Source organism: Coenobita brevimanus, chromosome 22, assembly GCF_032717465.1.
Source record: "Coenobita brevimanus isolate Jiangsu-jjx chromosome 22, ASM3271746v2, whole genome shotgun sequence".
Taxonomy (NCBI): Eukaryota; Metazoa; Arthropoda; class Malacostraca; order Decapoda; family Coenobitidae; genus Coenobita; species Coenobita brevimanus.
Window position 1 is genome coordinate 10,395,031 of NC_136975.1, and position 19,204 is coordinate 10,414,234.

Consider the following 19,204-nt stretch of genomic DNA (forward strand, 5'->3'; position numbering starts at 1 on the left):
GACTTATCAATGTGTGAGTCAAAGATTAAATCAAATCTGTTGGCATACTTGGCTGACATTTTGACATAGTTCAATGTAACGTCACAGAAGTCTCCAAAAGTGCTGAGATGTTTTGTTTTCATCTTCCGTACAGTAGCCATCATGTCCACTATAGATGTTGTATGTAAGCAATCCTTTTTTGCTGGGTTTGGATATTCTTCTCAGGAAGCTTTTCTTTTAGTTCATTGACAAGAGAACTTTTTGCAGATTTCTTCATCATATCTACACACTCAAAAAGATATGAGGATGTAGTTAAGTCATGCTGCAATAAATCCTCCATTGGGATACCCCTAGCTCGAGCAACTCCTATGACACGTTGCTGACAGCATTTATCTGTTGTTTTTAACAACTTTCCGGAACCTTTTCCACATTTCATTGGTTTGTGTATACTGTGGAATGTTCTCAGATTAGTTCTGTGGATAGGTGCACTGATTCTGATCGACTTCTCAACAAGACGCGCTTTTTGAAGCTTCACATATGCTGCATGCCGAATGTCAGTCACTCCTAAGAGCTTATTACGGATATCTTCTGGCATGACTTCTTTTGTAACAATATTTTGAATATTTGGCTCTGCAGCTGATGCAAAGGATTCTCATGTGTTCCAATGAATAATAGAATAGCCTGTACATTTCTGTTTCCCATTGCTGTCTTTGAATGACTGAATTCATGGTTAACTGTGATTTCCTAGTTATTTGTTTTAAAACCATTTAGTTCTCTTTGTACGTTACAAATTGCCAGCATTTCACAGTAGATCAATTCCCATATGGCAACATTTTTTTTTTTTTTTTTACGAGAGCCACCCATTATTCCAGAACTACTTTTGTGAGATTTGTTGATTGTTTGTTCCAAAATCATGTCTGCTCGAACAGCTTTAAAATGTTCATTTGTACGTTTGACTGCAAACTTTTCTTTCTCAAAGGCCATATGAATTTGTAGAGCAGATTCACTTAGTTTCCGCATGTCCTTCAGATAGTGTGAACACCAGAGTAGGTAGTTTGCTGAATCAAAGGCAGTAAATACAGGTAACAGTTCTTGAACCGTTTGTAAATGTACAGTAAGAACCAATTTCCTTCACGATCACTCCGAATTAAGTTTTCTACAAGAGTTACAAGATAAATGAAAATATCCCAGTAATTAAGGTTTCATTTTGGGTTCTTGCTTTTGTGACTAGGGTTATCAGAATGTTGAATGTTTTTAAAGGCTTAAATATTTCATCAGTTCTGAGTTCGTAAAAACGCATTTAATTTTATTAATGTAATACTAATGCCTACAGATCCTTGGTGAACTTAAATTTAAGTTTTTTCGATTTATTTTTTTTTACACTTTATTATAGTTCCCACTCTATATTACGTCTTTGTTTTCTGTCAGATAACACCGCATTTTCATTACCTTTATATACAACTATTATATCTATAAATACCAATCTTGTTATGCTATTTTATCCTTTATTACCATGAGTTACAGTGGCTACCCTAACTTCTATGCTACTTACATTGTTCTAGTTTGTGAATTTCAACAGAAAACCCGGGCACATTTTATGCCCACGAAAACCTTCCCAGCTAATGAACTAGTATATCTGAATGAATTTGAAGGAAGGAGAGGTGAGGTAGGCTAAGGAGAAGGTGGAGAGATATGGTGGATGAGTGTGTGAGGAAGAGAGGTTTGGAAGTCTGTGAGGCTAGGGAACTAACAAGAAATCCAGCTGATTGGATGAATGTTGGGAGGAGAAGTTGTGAGGAGAAGTGCATATATATATATATATATATATATATATATATATATATATATATATATATATATTAATGCGAGGAAGAAAGAACCAAAGGAGTGCATATATATATATATATATATATATATATATATATATATATATATATATTAATGCGAGGAAGAAAGAGCCAAAGGCTGAGCCCGCATGAACGTTCCTTCCAAGAAAAAACAAAAACAATACAAAAGAGAGCCAAATTCAAGATCAATTCATTTCGAGATGCCTGGACACACTGCGTTTGAGAGACTGGAGATCATAGGAAGTAGGAAATACAGCCAGAGGAAGACAGTTCCAGAGCTGATCTGTTTCATAAATGAAGGACTGGGAGTAAAGGTTAAGTCTTGCATTAGAAAGTTGGACAGAAAAGGGATGAGAGTTTGTTGCTAGATGGGTGCAACGCATCCGTCGTAGAGGTGGAGGAATGCAAGCAGACAGTTCAGAGGAGCAGTGACCACTGAAGTAGCGATAGAAAAGAGATAAAGAGACAACTGTGCGGTGAAGAGATAAAGGTCGGAGGGAGCCAGTAAGAGGAGGAGAGTTGATGAGACGAATAGCATTTCACTCCACCGTATGGAGAAGAGTTGTTTGTGGGGAGCCTCCCCACACATGAGAGTTGTACTCTAAACAGGGGCGAATAAAACCCGTGTATGAAGTCAACAACTGTGAGGGCGTAAAGAAGGCAAGGAGCCGGCTTATCACACCTAGTCTCTTGGAAGCAGATTTTACAAGAGATGCAATATGATCTTTCCAAGATAAGTCCTGTGTGAATGAAACCCAAAGCATCTTCAAGGATGATGCAGGATTGAGCTGGATATTACTAAACATAAGTGGGTACTCCTGTGGAAGATTTTGATGGGTTCATAGGTGTAAAAACTGAGTCTTTGATACATTAAAAACAACAAGATTATTATTACCCCAGTCAGAGATACGAGCCAAGTCAGACATTAAGTCTGCCATAGCCTCATCCCATGTTCGTTGAAGTAACTGCTGAGATGGACGTTGCGGGAACCAAATGGAAAGATGAAGGGTGGAGTCATCAACGTACGAGTGGATAGGATTAGATGTACAGTACAGCTTAAAAGATCATTGATAATAAAAGGAAGAGAGTTGGTGATAGGACAGAGCCCTGAAGAACACCACTGTTGATAGATATAGGAGAATAACGATGGCCGTCTACAACAGCAGCTATATAGAACGTCCAGAAAGGAAACTATAGATGAAGGCACAGATAGAAGGATAGAAACCGTAAGAGGGCAGTTTGGAAATTAAACATTTATGCCAGACTCAAGCGAAAGCCTTTGAGATGTCAAGTGCAATGGCAAAGCTTTCGCCAAAGTCCCTAAAGGAGGATGACCAGGAGTCTGAAAGGTAGATGAGTATCGCCAGTGGAGCGACTCTGACTGAACCCATTCTGACGATCAGAAAGAAGGTTGTAATAGGAAAGATTCTTTAAAAATTTTCTGTTAAGATTAGACTTGAAAACTTTTGAGACACAGGATGTTAAAGCAATTGGACGATAGTTAGAGGGTTGGGAATGGTCACCCTTCTTTGGGACTGGCTGAATGAAAGCAAACTTCCAGCAAGAAAGAAAGGTACAAGTGGAAAGACAAAGGCAAAAGAGTTTGCCTAGACAGGGTGTAAGCACAGAAGCACATTTCTCGAGGACAGCAGGAGGGACTCCATCAGGCCCATATACCTTGTTAGGGTTGAGACCAGTGAGGTAGAAAATACATCAGCTGAAGAAATTTTAATGTCAGCCATGAGGAAGTCAGAGAGGGAAAGTGATGAAGAACAGCACCGAAATCGTCTAAGGTGGCACTGGAGGAGAAAGTCTGAGCAAAGAGATTTGCTTTATCAGTTGAAGAAATAGCTACAGAGCCAACAGAGTAAAAATAGGAGGGAAGGAGGATGAGATAAAGTTGTTAGAAAGGTTTTTGGCAAGGTGCCAGACGGAGCGGGAAGAATTCGAGTTGAAGATTTGACAGCATTTAGTACGGATGAAATTAATTTTAGCAGAGCGAAGAACAGACTTAGCACGATTCCGGGCAGAAACATAAACAAAAGATGTGGTTAACGGATGGGTTGGCTCTGGTACCTTATATAGGCCATCTCCTTGTTGCGGACAGCATTAGAACAAACGTGATTAAACTAAGGCTGTCTTGCATTAGTCAAAGGATATGAGAAAGGAATGTATGCTTCCATGCCCAAGAGAATAACCTCCGTATTGCGCAAGTTATACTCATTTGGCTCCCGGCCATGGAAACAATAATCATTCCAGGGAAAATCAAAGAAGTACTGCCTGCGGGCCTCCCAATTCGCAGCTCCAAAGTGCCACAGACGACGTTTCTTTGGAGGGTCCACAGGCTGTACCGGAGCGATAGGACAGGTTAAAGTGACAAGGCCATATATCTATATCTATCTATCTATCTATCTATCTGTCTGTTTGTCCATCTGTCTATCTATTATATATATATATATATATATATATATATATATATATATATATATATATATATATATATATATATATATATATATATATATATATATATATATATATATCTGTTGTGGTGGGTGGGGGTGCTCACCATCCAATCAGTCAATGTAATGCCGCTGTCGGGTATCTACCCTTTCCTCTCCTCCATCCTTCTTTCCTTCCATCCTCTTCTATCTTCCTTTCCTTCATTCTTTCCATGTCCTTCTGCCTACGGGTAACTTTACACTCCCTCTTCTGTCTTTCTTTCCTTCATTCTTTCCGCGTCCTTCTGCCTGTGTGTGACTCTACGCTGAGTGACAAGCCAAATGGTTTCCTGTACACCAGAAAATCATTTATTACGCTGGGTGGTAACCATATAGCCAAATTTTTGACACCTGGTGGTTTAGCGGGTAATTATTGTGCTCCAATCGGATTGAGACGGTGAAGGTTTATATCGAAGGGATGTTTGTGGTTGATTGTTCATGTAATGCCACTCAAGGATGAGTGAGGCTGGTCACTCTCATCTTAAATGTCGGGACCAACTGCCTAGCCCCGGGTTCCTACACTCCTCATGGGGCAATGTAGGAGTGGATGATGGATGGATGGATGGATATATATCTGTTGCCAGGCGTCTATATCCAGTAAGGGGTGGCCACAAACAAATCGCCTCCAAGTCGCCCTGTTCCTCGCCATTTCACTGTCCAGCTTCCAGCTCACACACCCCTCCACTCCATCCCTCCATCTCATACTTGGCCTCCTCCTCCTTCTCCCCCCCTTCACCTCACTCTCATACACTCTCCTCGTCAGTCTCGCGCTCTCCATCCTCTCGTTATGGCTAAACCACTTCAATGTATTTCTCCTAACGCCCACTAAAAATAAACACCACAAAGTTCCTTGACATCCTCATTTGTCAGTCTGTCTCTCCATGTGACTCCACACTCCACAGGCTCCTCTCAAATAACTCATTTCCACTGCTCTCACTGTTGACTTGTGTCACTCCAACGAGGTCCAAGCTTCACTTCCATGCGTTAGGGTTGGTATCATAATACTGTCATGCGCGACTTTTTTATTTCCATGCTTACTTCCCTGTTCCATTATCACTGCCTTTACAGAACCAGCAACCTTTCTTCCCTGTTGTACCCTTTCAAACACATTTCCCTATAAGTTTCCATCCTCACTCATCACACTACACAGCTACTTAAACGCACTTACATTTTCCATTTCCTCCTCATCCAAACGCACAGTACATTCAGCGGTTTCATTTTTCTCGAAGACCATAACTTTACTCCTCCCTACTTTCACCTTTAGATTCCGTTTCTTACACACTCTCCCAAACTCATTCACCAAACCTTGCAGCTCCCCTGCGTCTTCACTTAACAATACAGTATCATCTGAAAAAACAAAACGGGGTGTTTTCAAACACTGTCATCTCTCATTAGGATCACTCCCACATCCATTGCCCTACCTTGTACCTATTTTATAGTCCCATCCATATACAGATTGAACAACCATGGAGACATGACACATCCCTGTTTCAGTCGAACATTCAGATAGAAAAATTCACTCAGTTCACTATCCACACGCACTGCAGCCTTGGCACCGTAACACATACTCTTCACGGCATTCAACAACTTCCCATTTCCTTCATATATTCTTAAAACTTTCCACTATCTTTGTCTATCCACGCTTTCATATGCTTTCTCAAAGTCTATGAAGGCCGCATGCAACTTCTTTCCCTTCTCTGGAAATTTTTCCACTATAGACCTGAAAAGAATATCTGATCTACACAACCTCTTCCCTTCCTAAAACCTCCATTAATCTCCAACTAATTCCTCTGATATTTACCTAACTCTGTCAGCTAGTATCCTACCATATACGTTTCCTTTTACACCAAGAAGACAAATGCCCCCATAATTACCACGCACTTCATTTCATCCTTTTCACTTGTACAGGGGAATAATTATACCTGACTTCCAATCCTCCGGGACTTTAACTTCCTCCCAGGCCAATCTGTACATCTTCCATATCCATTCTACTATCTCTCCGCTATGCTTCAGCATTTCATCACACACTCCATAATTTCCTAGGGTCTTCTCTATTTTGATTATCTTCATTGCTTCTACAACTTCCATCCTACTGATTTCTTTCTTCTCACATTGCCCCTTCTCCCAGCCATTCTCTAGCCATATATATATATATATATATATATATATATATATATATATATATATATATATATATATAGACAGTTATACATCTATATACAGATATAATTATATACCCATGAACATGTGTATATTTATAATTATATATCTATATATTGATATACTCGTATAATCATATAACTATGTACAGATATATAAACATGAATCTATCAAGCTATTTATCTATCTATCTATCTGTCTATATATATATATATATATATATATATATATATATATATATATATGTATGTATGTGGAATAACTGAAACAAAATGGAGAGGAGAAAGTGTGAGACAATGGGAGAATGGATGGGGTATATGTGCAGGAGTAGGCGAGAATGAGAGGGCAAAGGAAGGAGTATGTATAGTTGTGAGTAAAAGATGGAAGAGTAGCATAAGAGACTATGGATCAGTTGGGTCAAGACGGAGGGGAGTGCAAGGAACAGCGTGGTGGATTGAAGAGGTGAAACAGGCTGTGGCACAAAAGAAGAAAGCATACAATGAATGGATGAGAAATAGGGGCGTGGAAGAAGTTGAGAGGTGGAAGAGAGAGTTTTATGTAGAAAAAAAGAGAGAGGTGAAAAGATTAGTAAGAGAGAGTAAGAAGAGAGTGGATGAGGAATTTGGAAGGAATTTGAGCGTAAAGTGGAGGGACTGTAAGAAATGTTCTGGAGAGAGGTGAAAAGAGTAAGACAGGGTTGAAGTGAAGTTAACAGGGGAGTGAAAGATAAAAATGGTAGATTACTAGTAGAGAAGGGAGAAAAAGTGAGCAGATGGAGAGAACACTTTAAGGAATTGTTGAATGTAGAGGATGGAAGTAATGCGAGTATAAGTGGCTGGGGAATGGCCGGGAGAAGGAGGGAGGTGAGAAGACAGGAAGAAATTAGTAGGATAGAAGTTGTGGAAGCAATGAAGAAAGTTAAACTGGGGAAAGCCCCAGGAATTGATGGAGTGTGTGGTGAAATGCTGAAGCATGGTGGAGAGATAGTAGTAGAATGGATGTGGAAGATGTGCAGATTGGCCTGGGAGGAAGGTAGAGTCCCGGAGGATTGGAAGTCAGGTATAATTATTCCCTTGTACAAAGGAAAAGGGGAAAAAGAAGTGTGTGGTTATAATAGGGGCATGTGTCTTCTTAGTATAATAGGAAAAGTGTATGGTAGGATACTTATTGACAGAGATAGAGAAAGAACAGAGAAATTAGTTGGAGAAGAACAGGGAGGCTTTAGGAAGGGAAGAGGTTGTGTAGATCAGATATTCATTCTTAGATCTTTAGTGGAAAAGTTTCTACAGTAGAGAAGGGAAAGAAGTTGTATGCGGCTTTCATGGATTTGGAGAAAGCATATGACAGGGTGGATAGACAAGGATTGTGGAAAGTGTTAAGAATATATAGACTAGGTAGGAAGTTGTTGAATGCTGTGCAGAGTATGTACGATGGTGCGAAGACTGCAGTGCGTGTGGATGGTGAACTAAGTGAATTTTTCTCTTTGAAAGTTGGTTTGAAACAGGGATGTGTCATGTCTCCATGGTTGTTCAATCTGTACATGGATGGGGTAATAAAAGAGGTACAAGGTAGGGTAGTGGATGTTGGAGTGGCCCTGGTGAGAGAGGATATTGTTTAGAAACTCCCTGTACTGTTGTTTGCAGATGATACTGTGTTGTTGAGTGAAGACGAAGGGGAGCTGCAAGGCTTGGTGGATGAGTTTGACAGAGTGTGTAAGAAACGGAATCTAAAGGTGAATGTAGGGAAGAGTACAGTGATGGTCTTTGAGAGAGATGAAGTCAGTGAATGTACAGCGAGGTTGGATGGTGAGGAATTGGAAAATGTGAGTACGTTTAAGTACTTAGTGTGATGAGTAAGGATGGAGGTTTGGAGGGTGAAGTGCTTGAAAGGGTGCAGCAGGGAAGAAAGGTTGCTGGTTCTTTGAAAGCAGTGATAAGAAACAGGGAAGTGAGCATGGAAGTGAAAAAGTTACTACATGACAGTATTGTGATACCAACGCTAACGTACGGAAGTGAAGCTTGGACGTTGTTGGAAGGACACAAGTCAAGAGTGAGAGCAGTGGAAATGAGTTATTTAAGAGGAGCCTGTGGAGTCACATGGAGAGACAGGCTGATGAATGAGGATGTAAAGGAGCATTGTGGTGTTGATGTGGATGTGATAGGAAGCATTATGAGGAACACAATGAGGTGGTTTGGCCATGTGGAGAGGATGGAGGGTGAAAGACTGACGAAGAGAGAGTATGTGAGTGAGGTGGAGGGGGGAAGAGGGATGGGGAGGCCGAGGATGAGAGGGACGGATGGGATGGAGAGGTATATGAGAGAGGGGAGTGTGAGTTGGAAGCAGGGCAGTGAAATGGCGGGAGACAGGACGACTTGGAGGCGATTTGTTTGTGGCCACCCCAAACGGGATTGAGGCGTCTGGCAATATATATATATTGTATATATATAGATCCTGTATATATATATATATATATATATATATATATATATATATATAGTATATATACTGTATATATATATATATATATATATATATATATATATATTGTATATATACTGTATATATATATATATATGTATATATATATATATATAAATATATATATATTTATATATATATATATATATATATATATATATATATATTGTATATATACTGTATATATATATATATATATATATATATATATATATATATATACAGTATATTAACCCGCCCCGTCCCGTTGACGTATGGGTACGTTGCAACGATTTGCATTTGCCAGTCTCGGCGACGTACCAGTACGTCGTGCAATTGCAAGGTCCCTAATTTGCACAATTTTCAATTTTTGCGCGTGATTTTTCGTATTTATACACGGGACACCTTCCTCTATTCCTCTACAAGATGCCAAGCAGGGACAATGCCTTACACCGCATAACCTCCCCCCTCCCCCCCTCACGCCATTGTCTTGGCAAAGGACCTGTTACCAGTGACCTGACTAGTAAAGATATTCAGGGCCAGAGTGATTCCCCGATCGATGACAATGTGAAGGACAATGTTTACATTGCATTAGAAGAAGAAACAGCCAGATATAATGATCAGGTAATGTGGCAAAAAAAGGTCAGATATTGTGATTAGTTAGTGAGTGAAACAATGCTTATAATGCCTTTATTACTGCTTGAAAACCAATATACTCTCATACTACATATACATTCGCACCAAGTAAATAAATAAATACCATTTATGAGTGGATAAAATATTTACCCTCTCATAGAACTCGTTTTCTTTGGTGCCAGCATGTTAGAAAACCCAGTCAGGTATGGAGGAACTCCTACCTGGATTGGGTATTTTAAACCTCAGGTGAGCAATTTCTCTATGAATTTTCGATGTTTCTCACCAAAAGCGAAGGTTTTAGCCAAAAAAAAAATTTTCGAAAATACCTCGGGACTGGTGGATGTCGGAGATGCGAAAAACCTCGGGACGTGACGGGTTAATTCATTCATCATGCAATCCTACGTTGCGCTATGAGAAGCATAGAAGCCCGGGGCTAGGAACGTTGGTCCTGACATTTAACCCTTTCCCACACGGCAAGTTTCAGTAAGTTTTCTGGTGCAGGAATTTTCACTACGAAGCCGCCCGGCCGGGGAGCGCGCGCGCAGCAAATTTGAGCAAATTTGAGCGAATGAAACACATTCTTGCCTTATTTTCGCCACCCAAAAATCCATGTATTCCCATGAAACCTATCTCCAGGTATGCATGGATGTTTGTTCTATCTGATAAACATGACCAAAACACAGGAAAACACCAGCAAAAAAAGTTATTAGCCCTGGAAGCATGGTCGAGTAAACTTTTTTCACTTCCCAACATCGCCGTTTGAAGGTTTTCCATCATACAGGAAAATGATCTAATAAGTTTTTATAGAGAATTTCATCAGCTTTCTAACGAAACCAATCCGGTTGAGATACGATGTATACTTTTCGAGAAAATGGCCACAAACTGAGAGCCATTTTTGGAAAAATTTCACTGACCTCTGAGAGCAAAGTTTTCCCAGGCACCTTATGTTTTTATTACATAGTAATATGCCCCAATTATCCAGCTTTCCCACTGTGACGGGAAAACCCCATACGCCTCATAGTTCTCGAGTAAATCGAAAAAAAGTACTAGGCACTCCGTGTGTGATTGACTTTCGTGATGCGCGCAAGGCGTACGCAATGTTCCCGTCTACGTAACAACGAATTCTTGTCAGAAATATTACATATTTATGTATTGTACATATGTAGAATTTCCTGCTCTTCATCAAGGTTCAAACTTGAAATCGATACATCCAATAGTTTCCGAGTAATTGGCAGAGAAACAGAGAGTATTACTACGAACATTTTTCAATGGTAACAGCCGGGAAGAGACACTCATTCCCACCGCCTTTTCTCGCACAAAACGTAACATAATGCTTACATTTTGGTATTGATCATACGTAGAATTTAGTGGTATAGATCATGGTTGTTACAGAAAATCGATAAGTCTAATAGTTTTCGAGTAATTGGCCGACAAAGTGAGGTTAGTACTCCGAACGCTTGTCACTGATAACAAACGCGAGGAAAAAGAATAAAACCCTCGCCTTTTACCCCCCAAAACGCTACCAAAGGCTTACATTCTGGTATTGATTATACGTAGAATTTAGTGGTATTGATGATGGTTGTAACAGAAAATCGATAAGTGTAATAGTTTTCGAGTAATTGGCCGACAAAGTGAGGTTATTACTCAGAGCGAATGTCACTGATAACAAATGCGAGGAAAAACATTTCCCTCGCCTTTTACCCCCCAAAACGCTACCAAAGGCTTACATTCTGGTATTGATTACACGTAGAATTTAGTGGTATTGATGATGGTTGTAACAGAAAATCGATAAGTCTAATAGTTTTCGAGTAATTGGCCGACAAAGTGAGGTTATTACTCCGAGCGAATGTCACTGATAACAAACGCGAGGGAAAAAAACATTTCCCTCGCCTTTTATCCCCCAAAACGCTACAAAAGGCTTACATTTTGGTATTGATTATACAGAGAATTTAGTGGTATTGATGATGGTTGTAACAGAAAATCGATAAGTCTAATAGTTTTCGAGTAACTGGCCGACAAAATGATGTTATTACTCCGAGCGCTTGTCATGTCACACAACAACCGCTAGGAACAAAAACATTTCTCTCGCCTTTTACCCCCCAAAACGCTACCAAAGGCTTACAGTCTGGTATTGATCTTACGTAGAATTTAGTGGTATTGATGATGGTTGTAACAGGAAATCGATAAGTCTAATAGTTTTCAAGTAATTGGCCGACAAAGTGAGGTTACTCTTCCGATCGCTACCAACTTTTACACACACTGTTTCTTCCTCGCACACCGGCCTGAAGACTATGCTGCTAACTTTCTTTTCCCCTTATCTGTACAGACTGTTACATCTTCCATGGATGTTTTTCTATTGTTATAACCTACTACACATAAACATAACTCTTCTATAGTTACTGCTGTGGAGATTTACTTTCTTTCATATGTGTAATCTGTAGGAGAAAATGGTTATTTGTCTGAAAGTGTGAGAGGTAATGGTAATAGATTATTGCATATATCAACAAAATTTGCAGAACTCACTTCCTCCAGGGGTGTTGATCCAGTTAGACCAGGAATTTGAAGATGAGGAGTTATGTAGTGTGTGTGTGTGTCAGCTTCTCCCTGAGAGTATGAGGCAATGCTATTTTTAGCACACACCACACTCGTTCACGGAAACTCGCAGCTTGTTTGACGTATATTTCATACAATTCCATACGCATTTACACTATCAGAATCACAATAATTCCAGCCCTAAAACACCGGTAATTCTCCCCTCCCAACTTCAGGTTTGCCCCTTCACAACACTCTGTTTCATGCCACACGTAACGCTTGCTGGCTCCATAATTTCACCAAGCCATCCACAGTATGTTTCACACAATATATATTTATGCCTTGGCTTCATTTATATACGTATTTCCACTCACGCCATACGGCCTACGGGGGGGCGGAGTGGCGAAACCCCGCTACACTGACCATGCATCTGGCTCCAAGGCCCAACGATTGCTAACGGCCAGAATTGCTTTTCAATACATATATGTATGTTCCATCGACAATATCACGTCACTATATGTTCACATACAATGTATTATCTCACTGAGTCAATAGGGCCTTTGCCTTGGGCAAGAGGGGGAGAATTATGGACGATTTAAAGGGAACCACGAGCTGTCAAACGCCACCACCTGACTGCTCAACAAACACTGAGGTTGGAGGGAGCGGGCTGAGGCAGATAAGGCAAAGCAGCGTTGCTAATGACTTACCTCAAGAAAGCCTTGGCTACCCTATGTCACGATTCAGGTCAGGTAAATGCTAGGATTATATATTAACGATAATTAGCATGTTCGTGACTCCAGTGTTCTTATAGAAAAGACCCTCCGATATCATGCACATCGTTAATTGGGTACTGAAAGAACACATGTGAAGAATTGATTTATTACAATTAAGAGCATTACCCATATTAATAACATAGCCTAAATATCCTTAAGCCCTATAATCCTTAACCTAAACCTTAATACTAAAAATCAGTAACAAAAGAACAGATCTGCACAGGACAAGGTACACAATACCTCTGGACTTCAGGGTGCATGTCCGCAGGTGTTTCAATACACCTGCATTACACTGGGTATGGGTGAGGTGGATAGAGGCACGAGTGAAAAAGAGTGGCTGGAGCACTGATAGCTAAGGCGAGGTATGGTAATGTGAGTGGCTAGATAGCAGACAGCACAACACCACTTCCCACACGTACAGCTCAGGTGAAGTAATGTAAGTGGGCTCCATACAAAGCTCCGCAATGGAGAGGGAACAGCTGCCTACCACTCACTGCCAGTGCTGGTCCCCCACTGTCCGTGTTCTCCACTCCAGTCCAGTCATCGCCACCCCTCAACTCCCGCCTCTTCCAGTCCCGAAGCATCGAAACATTGAGTTGAAATAACATGTATTAGAGGCAGCATAGAACATACAAACATTGACTTGACAATACCCCTTTGACAATAGAACTTACATTCATGTTAAGTTCTCACAAAACATTTATAAGCAAAGTGCAGATGACATACTGCATTACAAGTACTCTCCTATAGTACATGCCAATTTATGTTCACATTGTATCTCTCTGAAATAGCATCATAGGCCTCAAAATCCACACAACACATACCTACATGATCTAACATGTCAGAATGCTCAGCACGGCTTAAATAATCTGCTCCAATATTCTCGGCTCCCTTGATATACTCTGTGGTATATTCAAATTGTTGCATATAGAGTGCCCACCTCATAATGCGAGAGTTTCGGTTAATTGTAGTTTTCAGGTAATGTAATGGCAAGTGGTCCGTCTGAATAACGAACCTTCGACCATAAAGAAATTGATAAAACTTACGGACCCCTTCAATTACAGCCAACAATTCCCTTTCCACAGTACTATAGTTGAGCTCTGCCTTCTTAAGCTTCCTGCTTGAATATGCCACAGGCCACAGCACCTCATCGTGATACTGCATTAGGACAGCTCCGATTCCCACTCCAGAAGCATCTATCCTTAAAATAAAGTCCTTACACATATCTGGAAGTTTAAGAATGGGATTACTTGCGAGCTTAAACTTTAAAGTATCAAACGACCTCTGTTCATGTTCAGTCCATGTAACTTCATTTGGCATATCCTTCTTCGTTAAATTAATTAAGGGTTCTGCTATAACTGAATAATTAGGAATGAAATCTCTGTAATAGCCAGAAAGTCCAAGAAATGAGCGAACTTGTTTCTTTGTCTTAGGTGGCAAGGCTTTAGTGATCTTCTGAATCTTGTCACTTTGTGGCTTACAGATTCCTTTTCCAACTATATGTCCAAGAAAGTTTATCTCTGACTGACCAATTTCACATTTAAGTGGATTTATCTTTAGCCCAGCTTCTTTTAGGCGTAACAGAGTCTGTTCAATGTGTCGGAGATGTTCCTTAAAAGAGCACGAGTGAATCAAAATATCATCTACAAATACTTCAACACCTTCTAAGCTTCCCAAAACTTCCCTCATAACTCTGTTAAAAACAGCAGGAGAATTACACAAACCAAATGGTAGAACATTAAAGTGGAATAATCCCTTACTTGTACCAAAAGCAGTGTATATTCTACTATTTACATGCAGAGGGATCTGCCAGAATCCCTTTGATAAGTCTATCTTAGAAAAGTATCTAGAGTGGGCTAATTTAACCATTATATCCTCTTGTAAACACATGGGTTCAGCATCAAACTGAATCACTTTATTCAGCTTTCTGAAATCACCACATATTCTAACACCGCCATTTTTCTTTTTGACTACAACAACTGGACTACTGTATGGAGAATCCGACTTCTCTATAATCCCGGCTCTCTCCATCTGGTCTAGTTCTTCGGCTACAGCACTCTTCAGATTGTGAGGCACATGGTACGGTTTACACCTGATTGGCCTGTGGTCCGTCAGAACTATTTCATGAGGATTAACATTGGCAAGTCCTGGAGTGTTTGAAAATACATCAGAATAATGATCCAGTAATCCACGTACCTCTTCCTTTTCCGCTAGTGATAAACACTCTGAAAGTGTGACATCAGACCAAACCGTCGAGGATTCTATCTCTGGCAGTAATAACTGCCCAACCTCTTCAGACTCTTGCATTACCACTGCCGCACAATCCTGAAGTTCATTAGCAGCTGAAACATTAACATGGTTAGGAAGACCTTCTTCTTCATTATCTTCCTCATACTTCTTTAACATGTTAATATGGAACTTCTTTCTCTTTCCACCAAAGTCTATTACATAATTCAGTGGTGACGAACAATCTAGTACAACATAGGGTCCCTTCCACTGCATAAGTAGCTTATTCCTGTCACTTGGAAGCAATAGCAGTACCCTGTCTCCCACTTTTAACTTTCTGTCAGAAGCCTTCCTATTATAATAGCTTTTGTCCAATTCCTGTGCCTTCATTAATTCTTCTCTAGCTAATCTACACGTTTCCTCCAGTCGCTCAGCTAAATCAATGACATATTTGTAAGTGGTTACACTTTCTGGTGTGGTCACAGTTCCATCCCAGATTTCCCGTAGAACATTCAGTGGACCCCTAACTGTCCGACCATAAACTAAATCAAAAGGAGAAAACTTTGTGCTCGCCTGAGGGGCTTCTCTGTAAGCAAATAAGAGTGGAGCAAGGTACCTTGGCCATTCCTTTGAAGCTTCTTTACACATACGTCTAAGCATATTCTTTAAGGTTCCGTTAAACCTTTCAACCAAACCATTCGACATGGGATGATATGGGGTGGTTTTCAAAGATTTGATAGACAAAAGTCTATTTACTTCAGCCATCATTCCTGACGTGAACTGGCTACCCCTATCTGAAAGTACTTCATTTGGAATGCCTATCCTAGAATAAACATCAATCAGGGCATCCGCTACAGTTGTGGTCTCGATATTTGGTAAAGCTACTGCCTCTGGATATCGTGTGGCAAAATCAACCAACGTAAGAATATATCTTGCACCATTGTATGCCCTGGGTGTTATTGGTCCAATTATATCAACTCCTACTCGTGAAAATGGCACCTCAATCACTGGCATGGGAGTAAGTTTTCCTGGCTTCACACTGCCTTTGTTTACCGTTCTTTGGCATTTGTCGCATGACCTGCACCACCGTGTTACATCAGATACCATTCCTGGCCAGAAGAATGAAGCTTGGATCCTGTCTAATGTTTTCTTTGTCTTCAGGTGTCCACTCATGATGCTCTCATGTCCTAGTTTAAACACTTGCTTACGATGTCCTCGGGGCACTATTAGCTGTTCTTTTACATCACCTCTGAATTCTGTTACTCTGTATAATCTTAGGTTTCTCTCTATAAATTTAGAAGTCCTCCCCTTTGATTGAAATGTTCTTCTTGTAAAAATATGTTTTCTCACAGAATTTAAGGATTTGTCACTCTCCAAAGCCTTTAAGAATTCAGAAGTAGACACAAAATCACACTTATTCACCTTTAATGGTTGTGTGGGTTGCTCACCTCGTCGAGTTTGTCCCCTGGTTACAGCAGAAACACAGCTTTCATCCTTAGTCGGCAGTGAATCTTCATTCGAGGAAGAAACAGGAGATTTTTCACTAGCCTCCGATGTCTTCCCAGTAGTCGCCACGGATCCCGTCGTGCTACCAGTCGCCGAACTTTCTGCCAAACTACTAGTTGCTGTGGGAGAGACCTGTTCTAATGAAGGAGCATAAGTTCCTTTACGAATTCCACCCACAATTAGGTCATACACAGGTGACTGGCATACAGCTGCTTGCACAGTCCCCTTCAACCAGGGAGAGTCGATCCCTACCTTTACCTCTGGCAAGATCACTACTGTTCCAGTGGCCAATTTCAGTCTTAAGGTACGACCCGTATAATGTTCTGGGGTTACTAGCTTCTCTGCCACAAGACATAATGTTGCTCCACTATCAAGCATGGCAATCACTGTGTGCCCCTCAACACTACCAGTAGCCAGTGTTAAGCAGTCATCGTTCTTAAGCTTACGTAATTCACTGGAGACAGTACCACATACATTTAAATTACCTTTACCAGATAACTTAGACTTAGCATTATCATTCAAATGACAGTTATTTCTCCTGTGACCTGGTTTTCCACACAACCAACACAAACCTGTTTTCCTTCCCTTTTCGTCCTTCCCAGTAGATGGTCCTGCTTGAGGAGGCTTAACTGTGTCCGTTTTCTCCTCTCCATCTCCTGTTCTCCTGATTGGCTTCATCTTATTCGTGCTGGCAGGGTGTCCGTGGGCATCCATCCATCGATCAGCTTCCACTGCACATTCTTCCAAACTACGGACATGGCGCTCCTTTAAAAAAGTAGTTAGTGGAAGAGGACACAGTTTGATAAATTCCTCCCTCACTATTAAGTCCGTTATTCCTTCAAATGACTGTACACATCCGTCTGCTTCAACCCACTTGATGAAATGTTTTTTCAACCTGCATATTAACTGTTGAGCAGACTCACCTTCCCGAAACTTAGAAGTTCGAAATCTTTTTCTGCATCCCTCCGATGTAACATCGTACCCCTTCAGTAAAGCAGCCTTGAACTTACTGAAATCTGCCACCACATCGTCTGTGAACATATGGTACATCTCAAGTGCACGTCCTGTTAAGAGAGATGCTAAAGCAGTAGGCCAAATAGCACGTGACCATCCAGCACCTTCTGCTACTCGCTCGAAACGAGAAATGAAGGTGTCAATATCATCTTTAGACTCGTCAAAAGCTGGCAGTTTTGGTGGGTGCACCACATTGGTAACTGGCTGAACAGCAGTACCAGCCGCAGCAGCACTGGCAACGGCAGCAGCTTTAGAAGCTTCAATTTCAGCTTCTAGTTTTAACCTCGACAGTTCCCTCTCGGCAGCCCTTCTTTCCCTTTCGGCTACCTGCATTCTCTGCCACTCCTCTCTAACCCATTTATGCAGTTCTTCACCAGAGTAACCTAACAGTGAGGCCTCATCATGCAGATCTTTGATGCTCTTTTCCTTATTCATGGTTTTCAGGAACAAAGGTTCAAGCAATACCTGTATAACGTATGCACAATATCAGTCGGGTCCCTGTTCGGGCGCCAATTTGTCACGATTCAGGTCAGGTAAATGCTAGGATTATATATTAACGATAATTAGCATGTTCGTGACTCCAGTGTTCTTATAGAAAAGACCCTCCGATATCATGCACATCGTTAATTGGGTACTGAAAGAACACATGTGAAGAATTGATTTATTACAATTAAGAGCATTACCCATATTAATAACATAGCCTAAATATCCTTAAGCCCTATAATCCTTAACCTAAACCTTAATACTAAAAATCAGTAACAAAAGAACAGATCTGCACAGGACAAGGTACACAATACCTCTGGACTTCAGGGTGCATGTCCGCAGGTGTTTCAATACACCTGCATTACACTGGGTATGGGTGAGGTGGATAGAGGCACGAGTGAAAAAGAGTGGCTGGAGCACTGATAGCTAAGGCGAGGTATGGTAATGTGAGTGGCTAGATAGCAGACAGCACAACACCACTTCCCACACGTACAGCTCAGGTGAAGTAATGTAAGTGGGCTCCATACAAAGCTCCGCAATGGAGAGGGAACAGCTGCCTACCACTCACTGCCAGTGCTGGTCCCCCACTGTCCGTGTTCTCCACTCCAGTCCAGTCATCGCCACCCCTCAACTCCCGCCTCTTCCAGTCCCGAAGCATCGAAACATTGAGTTGAAATAACATGTATTAGAGGCAGCATAGAACATACAAACATTGACTTGACACCCTATGACGCACCCAAAAATCACGCAAATCGGCCTATAAGTTTTTTTCTGATGAATATTTTTGTGCCTAAACCACGCAATTCGCGTGACTGTGCCTGGCAGAGTGCAGGCCGACGTCACGCGAATCGCGTGACTGTGCCTGGGAGGGTTAAGATGAGAGTGACCAGCCTCACTCTTCCCTGAGTGGCATTATGTAAGTAATAAACCCCAATCATCTCCTTGACATAAACCTTCGCCGGCTCAATCCGATTGGAGCGCCATAATTACCCACTAGACCACCAGGCGCCAAAATTTGATTACATTTTTTAATGCAAGAAGGAAGGAACCAAAAGCCAGGAGCCCACAAACCGTTCCTTCCAAGAAAAAA

General features: G+C 41.0%; 1 protein-coding gene across 1 annotated transcript in view; it reads right to left on the minus strand.

The window, feature by feature from the left end:
* The window catches only part of LOC145392420 (uncharacterized), a 32,004-nt gene extending 13,232 nt beyond the window's left edge, over positions 1 to 18,772 (minus strand). Inside the window, exons 1-4 of the mRNA XM_080266829.1 lie at positions 18,683 to 18,772; positions 14,646 to 18,096; positions 13,932 to 14,111; positions 13,714 to 13,787 (exon numbers count right to left, since the gene is read on the minus strand). Coding sequence (XP_080122955.1) covers positions 13,714 to 13,787; positions 13,932 to 14,111; positions 14,646 to 18,096; positions 18,683 to 18,772 — 3,795 coding nt within the window. The remainder of the gene's footprint in view (positions 1 to 13,713; positions 13,788 to 13,931; positions 14,112 to 14,645; positions 18,097 to 18,682) is intronic.
* Between the last annotated feature and the right edge of the window lie 432 nt (positions 18,773 to 19,204).